Raw genomic sequence first — 21,669 nt, forward strand, 5'->3', positions numbered from 1 at the left:
TAGAAACTCATCAGTACCAGCCTACCTCAGACACATGGTCTGACACACAGTCTGAGCATTCTTCAGAAGATTTTTTATCTGAAAATACTCCGCCTCAGGCCTAAGAAGCAGTCCCCTCCAGAGGACCTGTCATTTTCCTCTTTTATTCAGGAGATGTCAGAATCCATCCCTTTTCAGCTTCAAGCTGAAAAAGATGAACGACAACAGACACTGGAGATACTACAATTTGTGGATCCTCCAAAACATAATTTGGCTATCCCAGTACACGAAGTACTGTTGCAACTTCAACAAAGAATTTGGGAACACCCTTGCACAACCCCTGGAGTAAATAGAAGAGTGGACTCCATATATTTAGTTCAAGCAGCCCCAGGTTTTGAAAAACCTCAACTCCCACACAACTCCTTAGTTGTAGAATCTGCTCAAAAGAAATCACGCAGATCCAGAATACATGCCTCTATCCCTCCTGGGAAGGATAACAGATTCTTAGACCTTATGGGAAGAAAGATTTACCAGGGAGCTATGCTGAATTCCAAGATTGCTGCTTATCAGCTTTATATGACGCAGCACCAGAGAAATCTCTGGAAACAGATAGAAGAATTTCTCCCATCCCTGCCTCAGCAACAGCAAGAGGCAGCACAGCAAATTGTTCAAAAGGGTCTAGATGCTGGAAAGCACGAGGTACGAGCAGCGTATGATGCTTTCGAAACTTCTTCCAGAACTGCAGCATCTGGCATCAGTGCACGACGATGGGCCTGGTTGAAGGCTTCGGACTTACGTCCTGAAGTACAGGACAAATTAGTGGACTTACCGTGCCAAGGGGATAATTTGTTTGGCACAAAGGTGCAAGATGCTGTGGCACAGCTTCGAGAACACTCAGAAACCTTGAAGCAGCTCTCCAATTTGTCACATGACACTGCATCTCATCCAACCCGCAGGCCGTCACGCAGAGACACAAAGCGTCCTTTCTACAGACCAAGGAGATATTATCCTCAGGCCTCTAGATCGTGGCCTCCAAGGACTCAACAACGTCCTCAGCAAAGACAGCAACGAGCTACAAGGCCACAGCCTCCGCCTCAAACAGCTTCCACCTCTGGTTTTTGAAAGTCATCCCAGAGTGCAGAGCCAACTACCCAATCCTTATCCCGAATTGCTAGTGGGAGGGAGAATTTCTCAATTTTACACAGAATGGACAAACATTACAACAGACCACTGGGTCTTGTCCATAGTTCACCAAGGTTACCACCTAGACTTCACATCTCTCCCTCAGGAGTTTCCACCACAAACCTCCTATCTCGAACACATTCCTCAATTACAAACAGAATTATCTGCTCTTCTGAAAGCAAAGGCTGTGGAACACGTACCACACACTCAGAAGGGAAGAGGATTCTATTCCCGGTATTTCCTCATTCCAAAGAAAACCGGAGGCCTACGTCCCATTCTAGATCTCAGAAATCTCAACACATTTCTAAGAAAAGAAAAATTCAGGATGGTATCCTTAGGCACCATGCTTCCACTCATACAAAAAGGGGATTGGCTTTGTTCTCTGGATCTTCAAGATGCATACACTCACATACCAATATTCCCACCTCATCGCAAGTACCTCAGATTCAAGGTGGGATATCAGCATTTCCAATACAGAGTCTTGCCATTCGGCCTAGCCTCAGCTCCCAGAGTATTCACCAAATGCCTAGCAGTGATAGCAGGACATTTGCACAAACAATGTGTTCATGTGTTTCCTTATCTTGACGATTGGCTAATAAAAAGTCAGTCACAACAAGGAGCGCTAACTTCTCTACATTACACAATACAGTTACTTCACAAACTGGGATTTCTCATCAATTATCAAAAATCCCACCTGAACCCGTCTCATCTACTCCAATACATAGGAGCAGAATTAAACACAAACCTTGCACAAGCTTTTCTTCCAGAAGACCGTGCACAAACACTGTCCCAGTTGGCGTACTCCGTGTCCATACAACCACAAGTGACAGCTCATCAGTTTCTAATCTTACTAGGCCACATGGCTTCAACGGTTCACGTCACTCCTATGGCAAGACTGGCCATGCGACTAACCCAATGGACTCTTCGATCACAGTGGATCCAAGCCATTCAACCACTGCATTATCAAATCCAAGTAACCCACCAACTACGCTCATCGCTACAATGCTGGACAATCAAGGACAATTTGCGCAAGGGCCTACCCTTCCAAAAACCGATCCCTCAGATAACATTAACTACAGATGCATCCACCTTGAGATGGGGAGCTCATGTAAACTCACTTCAAACTCAAGGAACTTGGACAAAACTCGAAGCTACATATCAAATCAATTTTCTGGAACTTCGAGCTATACGTTATACGCTGCATGCGTTCAAGGACTGCCTTTCACACAAGACTGTGCTAATCCAGACAGACAATACTGTAGCCATGTGGTACATCAACAAACAGGGAGGTACGGGCTCGTATCTCCTTTGTCAGGAAGCTGCACAAATTTGGGACTGGGCCTTGAACCACTCAATGTTCCTACAAGCCACTTATCTAGCAGGAATTCAGAATGTACTAGCAGACCGACTCAGTCGCCAGTTCCAACCACACGAGTGGTCTCTAAATCCCTCTATTGCGACCAAAATATTCCAACGTTGGGGACAACCAACAACAGACCTCTTTGCGTCGCACCTGAACCACAAAGTGGACGACTTCTGTTCTCTGCACAAACAGAAGCACCAACCAGCCAAGGACGCCTTTGCTCGCCCTTGGAACTCAGGCCTACTATATGCATATCCTCCAATACCGCTTATCACCAAGACACTGGTGAAGCTACAACAGGACAAGGGGTCCATGATTCTCATAGCCCCATATTGGCCTCGACAAGTATGGTTTCCCACACTGCTAGACCTGTCAGTCAAGGATCCAATACGCCTGGGAGTAGCTCCCAATCTCATCACTCAGGATCAGGGTCGCTTGCGCCATCCCAACCTTCAATCCCTATCACTGACTGCATGGATGTTGAAAGCTTAATCCTACAATCACTTAATCTCTCAACTAATGTTTCTCAGGTGCTTATAGCTTCACGCAAACCTTCCACAAGAAAGAATTATTCTTTCAAATGGAAACGGTTCACTTTCTGGTGCAAACAAAACAATACTGATCCTTTCACTTGCCCCACAACTACTCTTCTAGATTATTTGTACCATCTTTCGAACTCTGGTCTTCAGACGTCGTCAATCAGAGTACATTTGAGTGCAATCTCTGCTTATCATAACAAGATAGCAGATGCACCTATATCCACACAACCTCTCGTCAGTAGATTCATGAGAGGGCTAACTCACCTTAAACCACCAATTCGGCCTCCAGCTACTCAATGGGACCTGAATCTGGTTTTAACAGGATTAATGCGTTCTCCTTTCGAACCCATAGATTCCTGTGAACTTAAATTTCTCACATGGAAAACTATTTTCCTTATAGCCATAACATCAGCTAGGAGGGTTAGTGAGTTACAAGCACTTGTCACTTATGAACCTTATACAAAGTTTCTCCATGACAGAGTGGTTCTCCGAACACATCCAAAATTCCTTCCTAAGGTAGTTACGGAATTCCACTTAAATCAAACAGTAGTTCTACCCACATTCTTTCCAAGGCCTCACTCTCACCAAGGCGAAAGAGCTCTACACACTTTGGACTGTAAACGTGCATTGTCTTTTTATTTGAATCGCACTACGTCCCTCAGAAAATCCAATCAGCTTTTTGTCTCTTATGACCCAAATAAGCCAGGTAAAGCAGTGGGTAAACATACTCTATCCAATTGGTTAGCAGATTGCATACAATTTTGCTATGAAAAAGCAGGCCTTCCTCTACAAGGGCGAGTAAAGGCACATTCAGTAAGAGCAATGTCAACCTCAGTAGCACATTTTCGTTCAGTGCCAATCATTGACATTTGTAAAGCAGCAACATGGAGTTCCCTTCACACCTTTGCAGCTCATTACTGTTTGGGCAAGGAAGGACGACAGGATTCAGCCTATGGACAATCTGTCTTAAAGAACTTGTTTCCAGTTTAATCCCAACTCCTTCTACATCCAACCTGCTGTGATCTTCGGCTGACTCATTTCCTCAAACATGCATTACTGCTACCTGCATGGACAATGACTCAGCCTCTAGCTTGCTAATCACCCATATGTGAGGACTAGCATCCTGCTTGTCCTGGGATAAAGCAAAATTGCTTACCTTGTAATAGGTGTTATCCCAGGACAGCAGGATGTAGTCCTCACGAAACCCACCCGCCACCCCGCGGACTTGGGCCTCAGACTTTATTATTTTATTTCTGCTAACGCTTATTGCTACATACAAGACTGGAGTGAGACCCCTGTGGCAGGGAATATCATGGCATGCCGGGCATGCTCAGTAGCCTCAGGCAGCCAATTAAAAGCTTCTAGAAACTTGCCAGAAGTTTTTCCCGCTTAAGGGCTCCGTGGATTACGTCACCCATATGTGAGGACTACATCCTGCTGTCCTGGGATAACACCTATTACAAGGTAAGCAATTTTGCTATATCCTCACTTTTTTTAAAACTGTTTTCTGTGGTATAAGGATGGGAGGCTGGGGGGTCAGCCTGAAGACCTGAAGAAAGCAGAACTTGCTGGCTCCTGTACCTGATGTTTCCGTACTTTGTTAAACACTGAAGCTATGGTCGATTCAGAGGCCAACGCCGTAGAAGGGGGAGCCCTGCCAGAGATAAGTTTGCTCAACTTGGCATGGAGGGAGCCCAAGGAGGTCCCGCTCATAGAGGATAAACCGCTCAATTCTTTACAAACCTGAGGAGATCCTCCATTTTCCAGACTCTGTTTGAATGGGATCTAGGTGATATCCATCCAGAATCACTGCAGTTAGCAGAATCGTGATCTGTTTTAGGCACATGTAACAGATGATATGTCCTTCGGTGATGGACATCTTACAGTCACAGACATAATCTTTGAAGTCACTAAAAGTGGCTGTGAAGGGGTATACATAAGCCCCAGAATACCTTAAAGGACCAGATCCAGAGATTTGGCCTGGTCTACCTTAAGCCTCAAGTAACAGGGAATCCTGGTCTGGGGGGAGGCCCATGGGAAGGGATATATCTAGCCAGGCCAGGAATGAACAAGAGGCCCACGGGAAAGAGGGAACCTTTGAGAAAGAACACGCTAATGAACTGCAAGTTGCGATACTATTTTTTTGTTACTCAACTGCAGAGAATAACAGAACTGCTTTTTGTTGATTTTTGTCACTAATAAAATAGTTTATACAAAGATTTCCACCAGAGTCCAGCCGGAATCTGTCCTCTGGTTACTCTGAGACCACTCACAGTGCCACATATGGTATCAGTTCAAGGATTTCTGCGTTAGCCTTGCACATGCAGAAAAACCATGCCAACAGAGGGAAAAGAAAGAGGGGAATTTTTTTTTCTTCTCCCCTTTCAGCAGCAGCTGGAGTTAATTTATAGCAAGCAAAGGAGGCTTGCCCCGACTGGAGACTGGGTTTAATATTCAATGAGTTAGAACAGAATAGGCAGATTTTTGCTTGTTTGTTGGGGTGTTCTGGAACAGGACAAAACCTTGAGGAAAACCTGTGTTACGGAAGTACAATAAGCCAGCATGGAGTGTGTGATGCAAATGCTGGCGGATGGCCAACAGCAGCTCCAGAAAGCCATTCAAGGGCTCTCTGAACAGCTCACTCAGTTGCAAGCTCTGGCAACCTGGGGGAGTCCACCACCTCTCATCCTGTTTAAGATGAAGGCAAGGGAAGGCACAGAGATTTTTCAGAGAAACTTCAGAAGGACCGCCCGCATGACGGGGTGGTCAGAAGCTAATTGGAACATGTATCTGGCAAATCTGATCACAGGCAAATGCCAAGCAGCCTTTCAAGCAGCCAATCTAGAGGGAAGGGTCACCTATGCAGAAGTGAAGACAGCTGTCTTAAAAGAAGCTGTCTCTTTAGAAGGGGCATTCTACAGCCTAGGGAAAGTGCCCAAAGTATGTTCCATTGACTGAAAGATACCAGATGGAAGTGGCTGCAGCTGGAGACAAAAATCGGCCTGTAGGTAGCTAACTAGGTGCTTCTGGAATTATTCTTAGACTGGCTCAACCTGCCCATGCAAAATTGGGTCTGTCGGCACCCAGGACTCATTTTGGAAACAACATTAGAAGTGGCATATGCCTTTTACGAGGCTCAGTTGGTGACCAACCTGGTGCAGAGGCTAGAAAGACTGCCTGTACAGGCTCCATTGCACAGCAGTGAGAGTGTAGAACTCTTGCAATAACCCCCAGAAGCAGACAGCTCAGGCTCTATGCCCTGGTCACAGGCTGTAGCCTATTCCACTTGCTTCAAGGAAGGAGAGGTCACTTGGCCAGGGACTATCGCTATGAGCACAGTGAAGCAATGGATATCAATATGGTGACACAGCCAGCAATAGAAACTAAAGTCTATATGAATGAAGGAAAGTATCCCATGCAAAGTCAACCCTCAAGTCATAAGAAAAAGGGGTTTGTGGAGGAACTGGTACACCACAATAATGGGGTGGGAAATGGACATGGGGAAGAAAGCTGCCCAAATGGAAAAGAAGAAAGTGAAAAGCCCTTAGGAGGAATGGGGGAAGTTAAACAGGAATCCCCTTGCTTTATGATCCAACTATAAATAGAGGACCACAGGATCTTCTGGATTGCCTGTCACTGGTTCCTCTTTTTTTTTACTGTAAATAAAGAGTGTCCATGACTTGAATGCATAGTGTGGGAGCGCATCCTGGTGGAAAAGTGAACTAAGTGGGGAACGCGAATGGGCAGACATTTTTTTAAATGAGGTTTATTGTTTGAGTCTTTCCCTTGGTAGTTTCCTTGATTTAAGCCATGAGCTTGGTATAACTTTCCTTCTGTGATATATCTGATAGGATATGTTTGCAAAGATGATGCAGGTTAAACAAGGCTTCCCTTCTAACATCTGGAGGAGCAATGTTTGCCTGTCAGAAGACAATCAACAGCTGTTAATTCTAGTGCTCTAGTAATGGTAATATTAATGGTAATAGTAATGCTGTGTTTAGTTGCACATCCAGTTTCTTGGATTCACAGAGAAGTACAATACTTTTCAGTGGAGTGCACCAGGGCCAGAGTGATTGTTTGAAGAGTTTTGTTCCTGCACCCCTGCGGCAGTCAAAAAAGCAAGCAGAATGTTGGAAATTATTAGAAAGGGAATGGTGAATAAAACAGAAAATGTCATAATGCCTCTGTATCGCTCCATGGTGAGACCGCACCTTGAATACTGTGTACAATTCTGGTCGCCGCATCTCAAAAAAGATATAATTGCGATGGAGAAGGTACAGAGAAGGGCTACCAAAATGATAAGGGGAATGGAACAGCTCCCCTATGAGGAAAGACTAAAAAGGTTAGGACTTTTCAGCTTGGAGAAGAGACGACTGAGGGGGGATATGATAGAGATGTTCAAAATTATGAGAGGTCTAGAACGGGTAGATGTGAATCTGTTATTTACTCTTTCAGATAATAGAAAGACTAGGGGGCACTCCATGAAGTTAGCATGGGGCACATTTAAAACTAATCGGAGAAAGTTCTTTTTACTCAACACACAATTAAACTCTGGAATTTGTTGCCAGAGGATGTGGTTAGTGCATTTAGTATAGCGGTGTTTAAAAAAGGATTGGATAATGGAGGAGAAGTCCGTTACCTGCTATTAAGTTTACTTAGAGAATAGCCACTGCCATTAGCGATGGTAAAATGGAATAGACTTAGGGGCGGATTTTAAGAGCCCTGCTCGCGTAAATCCGCCCGGATTTACACGAGCAGGGCCCTGCGCGCCGGTGCGCCTATGTTCAATAGGCCTACCGGCGCGCGCAGAGCCCCGGAACTCGCGTAAGTCCCGGGGTTTTCCGAGGGGGCGTGTCGGGGGCGGGGCCGAGCGGCGCGCTGTTTTCGGGGCGGGATGCGGCGTTTCGGGGGCGGGCCCGGGGGCATGGCTGCGCCCTCCGGAATTGCCCCGGGTTGCGTCTAGGCGCGCCAGCGGCCCGCTGGCGCGCGGGGATTTACTTCTCCCTCTGGGAGGCGTAAATCCCCCAACAAAGGTGGGGGGGGGGGTTTAGACAGGGCCGGGGGGGTGGGTTAGGTGGAGGAAGGGAGGGGAAGGTGAGGGGAGGGTGTTAGCGAAGGTAGCCGTGTAGCCGGCGTGGCTCAGCGCGTGCCGGCTACACGGAATCGGTAGCCTTGCGCGCGCCGATCCAGGATTTTAGCGGCTACGCGCGTATCTACTAAAATTCCGCATACTTTTGTTGGTGCCTGGATCGCCAACAAAAGTACGCCAACGCGCCGTTTTTGAAAATCTACCCCTTAGTTTTTGGGTACTTGCCAGGTTCTTATGGCCTGGATTGGCCACTGTTGGAAACAGGATGCTGGGCTTGATGGACCCTTGGTCTGACCCAGTGTGGCATTTTCTTATGTTCTTATGTAGCTTCCATGAGCGTTTGTAGATTTGTTCATGTATTTACCTTTTGTCTAGCCATCAGCAAATGCAGCTTGCCAGTTAGGGATCAATTCAGCCACATTTCTAATTCGTGAAGTATGCATGTTCTACCATATCTCTATACAAATTGTTTGTTTTCTGAGCAATAACTTTAATATAGAGATGAAATAACATTGTTTTGGATGGATTTGGGCATAGTTTCCAATGATAGAAGTTACTGTTTATATACCTTCTTCTTCCACACAGACTTTTTCACAGAAGTACTAAATTATCAGCATTTCTCTCTTTCTCTTTACTGTTACAATCATATTGCTAGTCTTAATGTTCAATTCCTATCATTCAAACTGCTCTATTGCCTTTGAACACCTTCACTGCTAGGCTGCTGGTAAAACAATGCTTACATTAGCTTTTTATGCAAGAACTCTGCTAAATCTAGGGAGGGTAATTTTATAACAGCTCATGCAGGGCTGAAGTCTGCTTGTAAGAAGTACATGTGGACTTCAGCCCTTATTTTTTAAGTGAACTGACAAGTGTAATTCTGCTTTGAAAATTAGCAGGTATGTGCATACTGCTGCATGGCATGCCAGTGCTTGAGAGCATGTAGAAATGTGTATGCATGTAAATGGTTTACCCATCCCCACTCTGCCCCCGGAACACCTCTTTCTAGTATGCCTAAAAGAACGCACAGAATCGCTACCATGCCATGTACAACCCCTGGAGTCATTTTCAAAAAGCCCTCTTACGCGTGTGCTTTCTAAAATTACCCCCTTATCCAACATGGAATACTGTTAACCAGTAACATCTAGATACTCAGATAGCAAGTGCATTTCTCTGGAAATATTTCAGAAAGTGTTTACCTTATATAGTATATTTTGTCAGAGTTTTTATTTTTTCTTTCATTTTGCATATTTTATATTTCAATCAACCTATTTCATTTTAACCATTTCTTTTACAAAAATTTTGTTTACCATAGTCCACCTTAAGTAGTTGTTTTCATTATTATATTTTTATTGTGTAGTGTCAATTGAAACACTGCAGCCAGTAAATGTTGTTTATATTTCCCCATTTTTCCTCTAAAATGAAGGCACGTTATCTGCTACTAGGACTATGAGAACTTCTGAGAATATCTCAGCCTTTAAAATTGATTCCTTGGGCACCTCTGTCCAGTCAAATATTAAGAATCTTGAAAAGAAGATTACTGGGAAAGCATACTTACTCATGCATAATCAAAATGTAAGTATAGAGGAACTAATTTAAATCTAACACCCTGGTAAATATATCCTGTAGAAGTGTTGGTCATGTCAGAAATTCTTAATGTGGCCAACTGAATTGGGCGCATATGGATCACTTTTCAAAAACCTGCTGAGCAGATAATTGTGCCTGGTTATTTTGAGCTCAGTTTTCAGCCATATCCAGCTAGATTTATGACTGAAAATTCACCTAAATCTAGCTGGATAGAATTTGTCCGCATAGATTTATGTCTGCTTTTCTGCAACCAGACATGTCTGGCAAAATTTAGCAGGTTAGCACTGAAAATACTTGCTCTCCTGCTAAAGGACCTGTGCACAATGGCCTGGATTTTAAAAAGGTTACGTGCGTAAATCCCTGGGATGCATGTATGTCCCAGGGCATCGGGGAGTGGGCGGGGCTAGAGGCCCTTGGCACAGCGTGCTGGCAGGGTGCCTCCAGGCAGGTGCATCAGGTAAAATAAAATGGGGGGGGGAGGGCTTAGGTTAGGGTTAGGGGGGCGGGAAGGCTAGGGGAAAGGGTAGGAAGGTCAGGCTAGGGGGTAGAGAAGTTCCCTCCCAGGCCGCTCCAAAATCAGAACGGCCTGGGAGGGAATGGGGGAAGGCCGTGGGCAACTGCTCGTACAAGTTGCAAAATTGTGCACTCCCTTGTGCGCGCTGACTCCCGATTTTATAACATGTGCGAGCCTGCGCGAGTTTTAAAATCGCGCATCCATGTGTGCGTGCCAGGTAGCGCGTGCACATGGACGTGCGTGCGCAACATTATAAAATCTACCCCAGTGTGGGTATATTTTAGACCTGCGTGGTAGCAGATGCAAAGTATGGATATGAAAGTATGCACAGAGATTTTAAAATGAAATCCTTGTACATGCATTTACTCCCCTTACCTAACTCTGCCCATTTTATGAGTGAGTAAAAATTCATGCACTGTTTTACCCACATGCAGAGGGAGGGATTATTTTCAAAATGCCTTTTTATGAGGGTAAATACATTTACCCATGTAAATCTTTTGATTGTTGCCTCCATAGTAACATAGTAGATGATGGCAGAAAAAGGTCAATCTTCTCATAGAGTCTGCCCAGTTAGCCTATCCACATTGCTAAGGATGTATGCCAGCTACATCCTAACCACAAAGTATGATCACCTGCAAGATATCTTTCCCATTTGGGATAAGTTTTTTTGTCTTTCTCCTTTGTTACTCCACATATTGGGTTAACACATAAGATTCCCACTTAGTTCCCCCACAGCACTCACCCCTCTTATGTCCATCCACAAAGTTTTGTAATAACTTAAATAGCAACACTAATGTGGATATTGCCAAAACATCCAATCTCTTAAGTCTCCTGGCTACACGAGTGTATTGGTCTCCTCTAGGCCTTCTGGTTTTTACAGTACTTACAGTCTACCAGTGAGATCCAACCACTAGTTTGATTCTCTCATCATAGCCTGCTCTAAATGATTACCATTTCTAGTAAGCCTCCTATGTTCTCTTTGTAGCCTGCAGACATACCTGGTTACTGGAGCTCCTGTGTTTCAGTTGCAACCTTCCAGACAAACCAAACTATGGGTTTCCACTGGAATTTCTAATATTTTATATTAATCACTTTGCCATCCACTCTGGTGGCTCCAACGCTCTTTTTTGAATCAATTGAGTATGAAGGTATAGCTCATAAACATGTGCTACTAGGTGATGCTTTCTGCTCTGTTCAGTTTTGCAACCAAGTGTCCTCTGTGCTTATCCCATGCCCTCTTAAACTTCATTACTGTTTTAGCCTCCACCACCCACTCTAGAAGGGTATTCCGTACATAAGAGGAAAATATTTTTCTGTGGAAAGTTCTAGAACAGGGCAATGATATAAAGCAGAAAGGGGATAAAACAAAGTAACATAGTAACATATTATTTTATTTTTATTTATAGAGTTTTATATACTGTTGTTCGGTATTGCCATCACAACGGTTTACATGTTTCCATTAAGTTAACAATATTATGAACATGCTATGTGCAAAGTAGTGTTAGAGAAGTCATGGAGTAGTTAATAAATTAACAGTGGTCTGACATGGTGTTGGTTAGGAGGAAGATTTGCATAGTAATGTTGCTTTCATAATGGTTTACAATTTCTTTTAAGTTAATGACATTGGGAAGTTGTTAGGCATGTTGTTATAAGAGTGAAGACAGGGTTAGTTAAAAAGGTTAATGTAGATTAGTTTAACAGTGTAACTCACATAATACAAAGGTATAGCGTAGTTTAGTTTAACAGTGGACACTTATAATACTGATGTTTTTAACAATAGGTTTGAGTTCAGTTTTCGTAGATATATGTTTGAAGCATGGGTATATATCTGTGGATTTGCTCTGTTAACAAGAGAGTTGAGGGTGCTGGTTGAGGTTCATTGTGTGTCATGATAGGCTTTAGTAAACAGCCAGGTTTTCAGATCCTTTTTAAATGTTTTCAGGCTGGGTTGTAAACTTAGTTCTGTTGATAGTGTGTTCCAGAGTTTGGGACTGGCAAGGGAAAATGTGCGCTCGTTGATTGAAGTGAGTTGTGTGGAGCGATGGGAGGGAATTTTCAGGAGTCCTTTGTTGGCAGATCATACGTTTTTGTGAGGTACATGGGACTTGATAGACACGTCTAGCCAGTCTGTTTGTTCCTTGTGTATAGCATTGTGTAGCAAGGTTAACATTTTGTAGTCTATTCGGAATTTTATTGGTAGCCAGTGCAGTGATGTAAGAATTGGGGTTATGTGTTCTATGTTGGAGAAAATGAGTAGTTGAAGTACAGTTCTGAAGTCCTGTGGGGTTAGAAAAGGTTTCAGACGCCTCAGGGTTAGTAATTTGTGGTATCCATCTCTTATTTTTTTTGATATGTGATTTTTAAGGGATAGTTCACTGTCAATGATGACTCCAAGGTTGCATGCATGTGTGATGGGGGAGATTGTATCTAGTTGATTTTCTAGTTTGAGGGGTGGTGGAGGTGATGGCCTGCTTTTTCTATCCAGGGTTATAATTTCCATCTTTTCGATGTTTATTACAAGTTTCATTTTGTTTAGTAGTTGCTTGATTGTTGTGAGGTGGTTTGCTGTTATTTTGTAGGATTCATCAAGTGAGTTTTGTATCTTGATTAGAATTTGGATATCATCAGCGTAGAGAAAGTGTTTACGATTAAGGCTGTCTAGTAGATGACATATCGGGAGCAGGTAGATGTTAGAGTGCTGCGGATAATGCAGAGCCTTGTGGCACTCCGGTGCTTAGGTGTATCCTGTCCGAGAGAGAATTATTAAGTTTGACTTGGTAGGTTCTGTTGGATAAGTAGGATGAGAACCAGAGAAGGGTTTTGTCGTTAGTCCTATTTCGCTTAAGCGATCGAGAAGAATTGAGTGGTTTACCGTGTCAAATGCTGCTGAGAGGTTGAGTAGTATAAGTAGGTAGCTTTTTCCTTTTTCGAAGCCTCGGAGAATGGTGCCGTTGAGGGAGAGAAGTAGTGTTTCGGTGCTACAGTGTTTCCTGAAACCAAACTGCGATGGGTGTAGTATGTTGTTTTGTTCAAGGTAATCCGAGAGTTGGGAATGGACAACTTTTTCAATGATTTTGGCAATGAATGGAAGGTTTGAGATAGGACAATAGTTTTGGAGGTTTTCTGGATCCAGTTTGTTCTTTTTTAATATGGGTTTAATTATTGCTGATTTAAGGGAGTCTGGGTAATTTCCTTCTGAGAGTGAGAGGTTGGTGATGTCAGTTATGGCTTTAGTTATGGTGTTTTCAATAGCCTTGATTGTGGATACAGGGATGCTGTCAATGGGGTGATTGGCTGGGTTCATTGTTTTGATGATAGTATTGATTTATAAGGAGGAGGCTGGATCAAAGTTTGGCCATGATGAGATTTCTTTTTTTTGCATTTTAATGTTTTGTGTGTCGTCGGTGAGGTTGTTTTTTATTAGTTTGTTTACTTTGTCTTTGAAGAATTCTGCAAGCTCATTGCATTTGTTTTTGTTTATTGGCCTATTGCACTCATTAGGGTCCTTGGTGAGGTTTTGTACAATATTGAATAGCATTCTGGGGTTATGTTGAAATTTATTGATTTTTCTTGTGAAGAATTCTCTTTTTGCGTTGTTGATAAGGTTTTTATACTGGGATAGGTAGGTTCGATAGGTGGTTAGTGAAGCGTCTGATTTGCACTTCCGCCAGATTCTTTCTTTTTTCCTGAGCTCTCTTTTGGCCGATCTGATGTTGGCGTTATACCATTGGTTCTGGTGGTGGAGGCATTTCATTGTTTTACTGTTGGTGGGGTTTATATTGTCGGCGACAGAGTTGGTGATGCTGAGCCATGATGTGATGGCCTTCTCGGAGTTAGATAGGTCTAGGTTTGTTAATTCAAGTTGTAGTTTTTCTTGTAGGGTTTCCAGATTAAAAGGAGGGCGATATGTCGTTGTCATGGGGAGCTTATCTATTGTCGTCAGGTTTGAGCTAGAGCTCATTTGGGAGTGAATCAGTGAATGATCTGACCATGGGATATTGGTTATCTTTGTATTGTATGTTTGCCAGTGGTCAGTGTTAATGAAAATGAGGTCTAAAGTGTGTCCTGCTTTATGGGTTGGGCCAGTAATGATTTGCTTTAGACCTAATGTTGCTAGTGCATTATTGATTTCTTCGCATGTGGGTGACTGGGGGAGTGTTTCCATATGGATGTTAAAATCACCTAAGATGATAACTGGCTTATTTAATGTGATATTCGTCATGAAGAATTCAATTAGTGGAGAGCAGTTTTTATTTAGTAAGCCAGGGAGACAATATACTAAGCAGATTTGTAGTTTTGCAGAGTTGAATAGTGCGATTTCATATGGTGGGGAAATATTTATAGGGAGTAGTTTCAGCTGTAGGTTTTTTTTGCAAATAACATTAGTCCTCCTCCTTTCTTTTTTTGTCTAGGGATGGAGAAGGTTCTGTATGTTGTGTTATCAATTTGGTTGACTAATACAGCATCTGTGGTTTTTATCCATGTTTCTGTTATTGCGATGAAGTCTGGGTTTCATGTCGTCAAGTAGGTCAGTGATAATTGGTATTTTTTTGTACAATGGATTGTGCATTAAATAGTAAGAAGGATAGCAGTATACGGTTGTGTAGAGATTTGAGATGTAGTGATTGAGGTTTATGAGGTGGCATTCATGTCTTTTTTGTTTTGTTAGTGCTGTTTTGTCTTGTACTGGGTTATTTTGGTTGTTTGCATAGATTCCTTTTTTGCTGCAGATTGGGATTGAGTGGATGGCCATGTCTATATGCAATTTTCAGAAGAGGGTAGATTCCATTTAGCTAAGCGTACTAATGATCGCACTAAGGGACGCACAAAGAGGCATGCCCCTTTGTCGGGCACCTTCGGCACGCGACACATAAGCTTGGCACTTGCATTTATGCCCCCCCCTTGGCGCCCCTGATGATTTTGTGTCCCTGAGCCGAGAGGGGGAGCGTCACGCTGTCGCAGCTGGGTCAGCGTGGGTCGTGCTTTTTCCTATTCAGGCAGCTAAACTTTCTCTCCAATTAGTCCTCAAGACAAAGATTCTTTTAAGTTTGAAATTATTTATTGTACAAGTAAATTCTACTTACAATTGTTGCATTTCAAACTTGAGCTCCTAGGCAAAGATCTTTGTGTTATAATTAGTGAGGTTTGGGTAGACCCTTGGACACTGTGGCAGCTGACCATGCCCACGGGGGGGAGGTCCCGTGAGGGGCCACAGGTCAGGCTCAGCTTAGGACACACAACACAGAGATTGATCTTTTATTAGACAATGTGATGAAGCCACCAGAGGTGGCAGTAGTGATCAGTAGAAGTAGCCCGGCTGGGCTAGTGTCCCTCAGGCGCTGGAACAGCAACTCCTCCGGTAGCAGTACTGTAGTGGAATGAACTGAGAATAATGAGTACAGTGGAATATGCACAAAGCCCCAGTATGGAGAACCCCAGGATAGGGAGAGCAGGCCTTCGAGGAGTGAGTACCTGATCCCTGAGAGCAGAGAGGCTTGAAGGTAATGTACTCACACAGCGGTTCCACGTAGGAGATGGCACTAGGGCTGGAACGGAGGCAGGCCCTCGAGGAGCGAGTACCTGGTTCCAGGGAACAGCTCTGAGGTGAAGATGGTAGTACTCAATGGTGTTGAAGATAGCGAATCCTTCCAGGCAGAAGAGAAGGTAGGAGCAGGCAGAGAATCAGGGAACATGGACCCTCGAGGAGCGAGTACCGGTTTCCTAATAGCGACCTGAAAAGCAAGTGAGGCCCCCGAGGAGTGGGTACCCAGTTAGTGTTAAGAGTCCAATGGAAGACTGAAGGCAGAGTAGCTGGATACGGAGAGCGAATCCCATCCATAATAATCCCCCTTGCTAACTCAAAGGCTAGCAAACATCGTAGGCTTTAAATATCCGGGCAGCGTGACGTCATCACAGGGGGACGCCCCTGAGATTCGCGCCAAGTATTAAATAAGAGTGAGGGCCGTGTGGCGCACGCGCCTTAAGGTACCAACGGAGCATGGCGGGAGGCAGCGCCCAAGCCGGTCCGGAGACGCCGGAGAGGACGGCAGGCAGATGCCGCGGCAGCCAGGTGTCCATCCACAGCGAGAGGAGGTGCAAAGAAAGAAAGGTAGGCGGAGTGAAGCTGTCAGGAAGGGATGGTTGCAACACTTTGGTAACTGGTGACAGGGTAGCAGGAGGGAGAAGGTGGTCTCTTGTGTTGCAGGAGTTAGTTTATGGTGGAGGTAGGAAGCATGAGGGATATGAGGCTGATTTAGTCTTCAGATGAAGGCAGTTTCCTTACATATAGTAAGAATGGCAGAAAAGGACCAAATAGTCCATCCGTCTGCCAGCAAGCTTCTTATGGTAATATCTGCCGTGCCATGCAGGCTACCACCATGTTTCTCTTAAGGGTAGCACATGCTGCTCGGTGCAGTTATCCCCAAGCCTTATGATAACCCATAACAAATGTACTGCAAGCAACATTTTTACTGGGTGATAAGCCTTCTTGAAAATTCAGACAGTGATGATATGTTTTGCTTATGGACTTGGCCTTAGAAGCAGTCCTGTGCTTTTTCACTTATGTCTGCATATCAGTACCCCAGACTGTAAAAGTCAGGGCCCATGTTGGTAGTCTGACTCTGATTCCTCTTTCATCTCCCCACTGCCGTCAAAGTGGAGAGTGATGTTGTAGTTGCGGCAAAAGCATCAAGGCTTATTGGTTAAGGGTAGTAATCTCTTGCCTTCTATTAAGGGTAGTAATTGCTGCTTTGTATAGGTTGCCCCAATGCTTATCAGTTCCCCAGACCTTAAAAGTTGAGGCTCTCGGTAATGTAACAAATATTTCTTCGTAGAAAGGGTGTTTGATGCATGAAATAGCTTCTCAATGGAGGTAGTTGTGGATGAGCTGGGCCAATTAGATGGGCTTTTTTGATCTTTGCAATGTTACTATGTAAAACATTATTGGAATTCAAGAAAGCTTGAGACAATCATAAAGAATTCTTATCTGCAGGGAAGCCAAAGTAAAGATAGAATTGTATTGATTTGATTGATTAGTTAAATGTATCCTGCTTCACATGGAACTGCTGAAGTGGATAGCTAATTGAAATAAATAAAAAATATAATCTGCAGATTCTGCTATTTCAACAGGAATGGAAAATGTGCAGACTTTGATGGGCCTTGTATTCATTATCTACCATTTTAGTCTAAGTTTTTATGCTACTCCAAAATGAGTGATATCTCAGTCATTCATCCCCATGACATTAATAACTGTTTCTCCTGAACATTTTATAGTCATCTTTTTTTCTAATTTCTTTAAGAGGAAAGTTGGCTAAAGGTATACTTTGTATCACAACAAGAAAAAAAAGTGATAATGGTATTTTGCAGATGAACTCTATAACAAATGCTCCTGAAGTCCATCGGGAACAGGATTCTTCATGTTATCCTATCAAAACTAATCAAGGAGAATCTACTTTGCTAAAAAGGGTACAAGAAGCTGAGGAAAAATATAGTGCAGAACATAATCTGGTTCAACATCTTAAAGCTGAATACTCACAAAAAGAGAAAGAATTGGAGAGGAAGATGAAAGAGATGAAAGTGCAACAAGAAAAAGACATTTTTCAACTAAAACAAGAAATCTATGTTCTTCAAACCAAGGTGAATTTTTTCTTCTTATCTAATAGGACATTTTTCTCTATTATCTCTACCTCTAGATCATAAACCTCCCCTTGTTATTCCTCTCTTGGCCAAATGCAAATAGAAACCAGATGACATGCTAGCTGGATTATCATCCATATTAACCTTTGCACGAAATAGAAAAATTGTTTTGAATGTGAAGATAATTGCAATCAAATGGAAAGAGAAAACTTAGAATTTCTTAGCGTTTAGACAGGTGGATCCAGAACATGTGGGTTATGCATCTACCAGCAGATGGAGATGGAGCAAGGCTGACATCACAGTATATATACTCCTGCAGTGAAATCAGCCTACCAGTTTTCTGCATCTCCAGCAGATGGTGGGAGTGCATCTCCCTAATGGGGATTGCTTCAAGGTTTAGAAGGAGAAATAAAAGGAGATTTAATTAGCCCGCTCTTCTTTAGTGATACCAAATGGTCCCTCCCCTAGTTGAGAATTTCTGAGGTGATTTCCATGGTCCCTCAGATGAGTGCCTTGGTCTGGTAGCTGGTTTTTCTCAGCCGGCATGGACTTAGCTGTTAAAGCAGATGAAAGGCAGTGGGAGAAGGAAGCCAAGTGCGGTAGTGACGGTATATGCCCTCTCCCCCTGCAGCTGGAGACCGTCTCCGTACTCAACCGGGAAAGGCTGAGCTCAGATAAGGTTAAAAAAAAAAAAAAAGATAGAGTAGAAGGGTTGTTTGTAAGGCTTCCCTCTTCCTCCAGTCTCCGTGCCAGTGTGCCATTCTGATGTTCGTTCCTGCTCCTGAGGAAGGTTAAGGGACTTGGGCAGCCTGGCGGATTGAGCAGCCCAGGTGCGCTAGGCCCCGCTGTTAGGCTTTTCTCTGTGCACCATGTGGTACTTCACAGCGGAGTTTTTGTGTGCTTTTTCCTGCACATTATGCTGCCCTCTTCAGGACTGTTAATGCGTGCAAGTGTGTCTGCCTGTGAGTCCAACTTGTGCACATAATTAGACGACTGCTTGTGTGTCCAGGTGATAGCGGCTTGTGTGTTAGGGGTGCGCTTGCCTGTGTGCACAATTTGGGCCGCATTGGTTGTATGCTTAATTTGGGAAGGGTGGAAGCGCGCCTAGTTTTGCAACGCCTAGCCTTGGGACTCCTAAATTTTGTGCTCCTAAGTTTTGAACACATATAGTTTACAGCGTGAATTCCGCTGGAGACACACCTTCAGGTGCCTGTTAAACGTACTTGCAGCTGATGGTGCCTGTGACTAAGAAACCTAAGTGCTTTTTCCCTCTGTGCTGCCTGTGATTTATTTATTTTTTTTATTTTTAATTTTTATATACCGAAATTCCTGTATTAGATACAAATCAATCCGGTTTACATAGAACGGCAAACTGCCCTGGCCTTAGGAGCCCGACCGGGGCTTTTACATGGAACAGTAAACAGTGGGTTTCTGTAATCTATACAAATAACGCGTTAAACAGTGAGTATGAATATAGCAAACTGATAATAAATACAGATTGAAAGAAAATCACAAATTAACAACAATTAATAAATTCAAATTAATATTCGGGCATCTCAGCCTGGCATTCCTTCTAGCTTGGCCAGCACTGCTTAGAGGCTCAGGGAAAATTATCTTCCTCTCATTTTCCCAAACCTGGTTCTTCCCAGCCTGATGATGGCCTAAGAACATAAGAAGAACATAAGAAAATGCCATACTGGGTCAGACCAAAAGTCCATCAAACCCAGCATTCTGTTTCCAACAGTGGCCAATCCAGGCCATAAGAACCTGGCAAGTACCCAAAAACCAAGTCTATTCCATGTTACCGTTGCTAATGGCAGTGGCTATTCTCTAAGTGAACTTAATAGCAGGTAATGGACTTCTCTTACAAGAACTTATCCAATCCTTTTTTAAACACCGCTATACTAACTGCACTAACCACATCCTCTGGCAACAAATTCCAGAGTTTAATTGTGCATTGAGTAAAAAAGAACTTTCTCCGATTAGTTTTAAATGTGCCCCATGCTAACTTCATTGAGTGCCCCCTAGTCTTTCTTCTATCCGAAAGAGTAAATAACCGATTCACATCTACCCGTTCTAGACCGCTCATAATTTTAAACATCTCTATCATATCCCCCCTCAGCCATCTCTTCTCCAAGCTGAAAAGTCCTAACCTCTTTAGTCTTTCCTCATAGGGGAGCTGTTCCATTGCCCTTATCATTTTGGTAGCCCTTCTCTGTACCTTTTCCATCGCAATTAAATCTTTTTTGAGATGCGGCGACCAGAAATGTACACAGTATTCAAGGTGCAGTCTCACCATGGAGCGATACAGAGGCATTATGACATTTTCCGTTTTATTCACCATTCCCTTTCTAATAATTCCCAACATTCTGTTTGCTTTTTTGACTACCGCAGCACACTGAACCGACGATTTCAATGTGTTATCCACTATGACGCCTAGATCTCTTTCCTGGGTTGTAGCACCTAATATGGAACCCAACATTGTGTAATTATAGCATGGGTTATTTTTCCCTATATGCATCACCTTGCACTTATCCACATTAAATTTCATCTGCCATTTGGATGCCCAATTTTCCAGTCTCACAAGGTCTTCCAGCAATTTATCACAATCTGCTTGTGATTTAATTACTCTGAACAATTTTGTGTCATCTGCAAATTTGATTATCTCACTCGTCGTATTTCTTTCCAGATCATTTATAAATATATTGAAAAGTAAGGGTCCCAATGCAGATCCCTGAGGCACTCCACTGTTCACTCCCTTCCACTGAGAAAATTGTCCATTTAATCCTACTCTCTGTTTCCTGTCTTTTAGCTAGTTTGCAATCCACGAAAGGACATTGCCCCCTATACCATGACTTTTTACTTTTCCTAGAAGCCTCTCATGAGGAACTTTGTCAAACGCCTTCTGAAAATCCAAGTACACTACATCTACCGGTTCACCTTTATCCACATGTTTATTAACTACTTCAAAAAAGTGAAGCAGATTTGTGAGGCAAGACTTGCCCTGGGTAAAGCCATGCTGACTTTGTTCCATTAAACCATGTCTTTCTATATGTTCTGTGATTTTGATGTTTAGAACACTTTCCACTATTTTTCCTGGCACTGAAGTCAGGCTAACAGGTCTGTAGTTTCCCGGATCGCCCCTGGAGCCCTTTTTAAATATTGGGGTTACATTTGCCAGCCTCCAGTCTTCAGGTACAATGGATGATTTTAATGATAGGTTACAAATTTTTACTAATAGGTCTGAAATTTCATTTTTTTAGTTCCTTCAGAACCCTGGGGTGTATACCATCCGGTCCAGGTGATTTACTACTCTTCAGATTATCAATCAGGCCTACCACATCTTCTAGGTTCACCGTGATTTGATTCAGTCCATCTGAATCATTACCCATGAAAACCTTCTCCATTACAGGTACCTCCCCAACATCCTCTTCAGTAAACACCGAAGCAAAGAAATCATTTAATCTTTCTGCGATGGCCTTATCTTCTCTAAGTGCCCCTTTAACCCCTCGATCATCTAACGGTCCAACTGACTCCCTCACAGGCTTTCTGCTTCGGATATATTTAAAAAAGTTTTTACTGTGAGTTTTTGCCTCTACAGCCAACTTCTTTTCAAATTCTCTCTTAGCCTATCTTATCAATGTCTTACATTTAACTTGCCAACGTTTATGCTTTATCCTATTTTCTTCTGTTGGATCCTTCTTCCAATTTTTGAATGAAGATCTTTTTGCTAAAATAGCTTCTTTCACCTCCCCTTTTAACCATGCCGGTAATCGTTTTGCCT

General features: G+C 43.2%; 1 protein-coding gene across 1 annotated transcript in view; it reads left to right on the plus strand.

Annotated features, from left to right (window-relative positions):
* The window catches only part of CEP162 (centrosomal protein 162), a 423,542-nt gene that overhangs the window by 235,282 nt on the left and 166,591 nt on the right, over positions 1–21,669 (plus strand). Inside the window, 2 exon segments of the mRNA XM_029595494.1 lie at positions 9,576–9,724; positions 17,616–17,885. Coding sequence (XP_029451354.1) covers positions 9,576–9,724; positions 17,616–17,885 — 419 coding nt within the window.

This window comes from Rhinatrema bivittatum, chromosome 3 (genome assembly GCF_901001135.1).
Source record: "Rhinatrema bivittatum chromosome 3, aRhiBiv1.1, whole genome shotgun sequence".
Lineage (NCBI taxonomy): Eukaryota > Metazoa > Chordata > Amphibia > Gymnophiona > Rhinatrematidae > Rhinatrema > Rhinatrema bivittatum.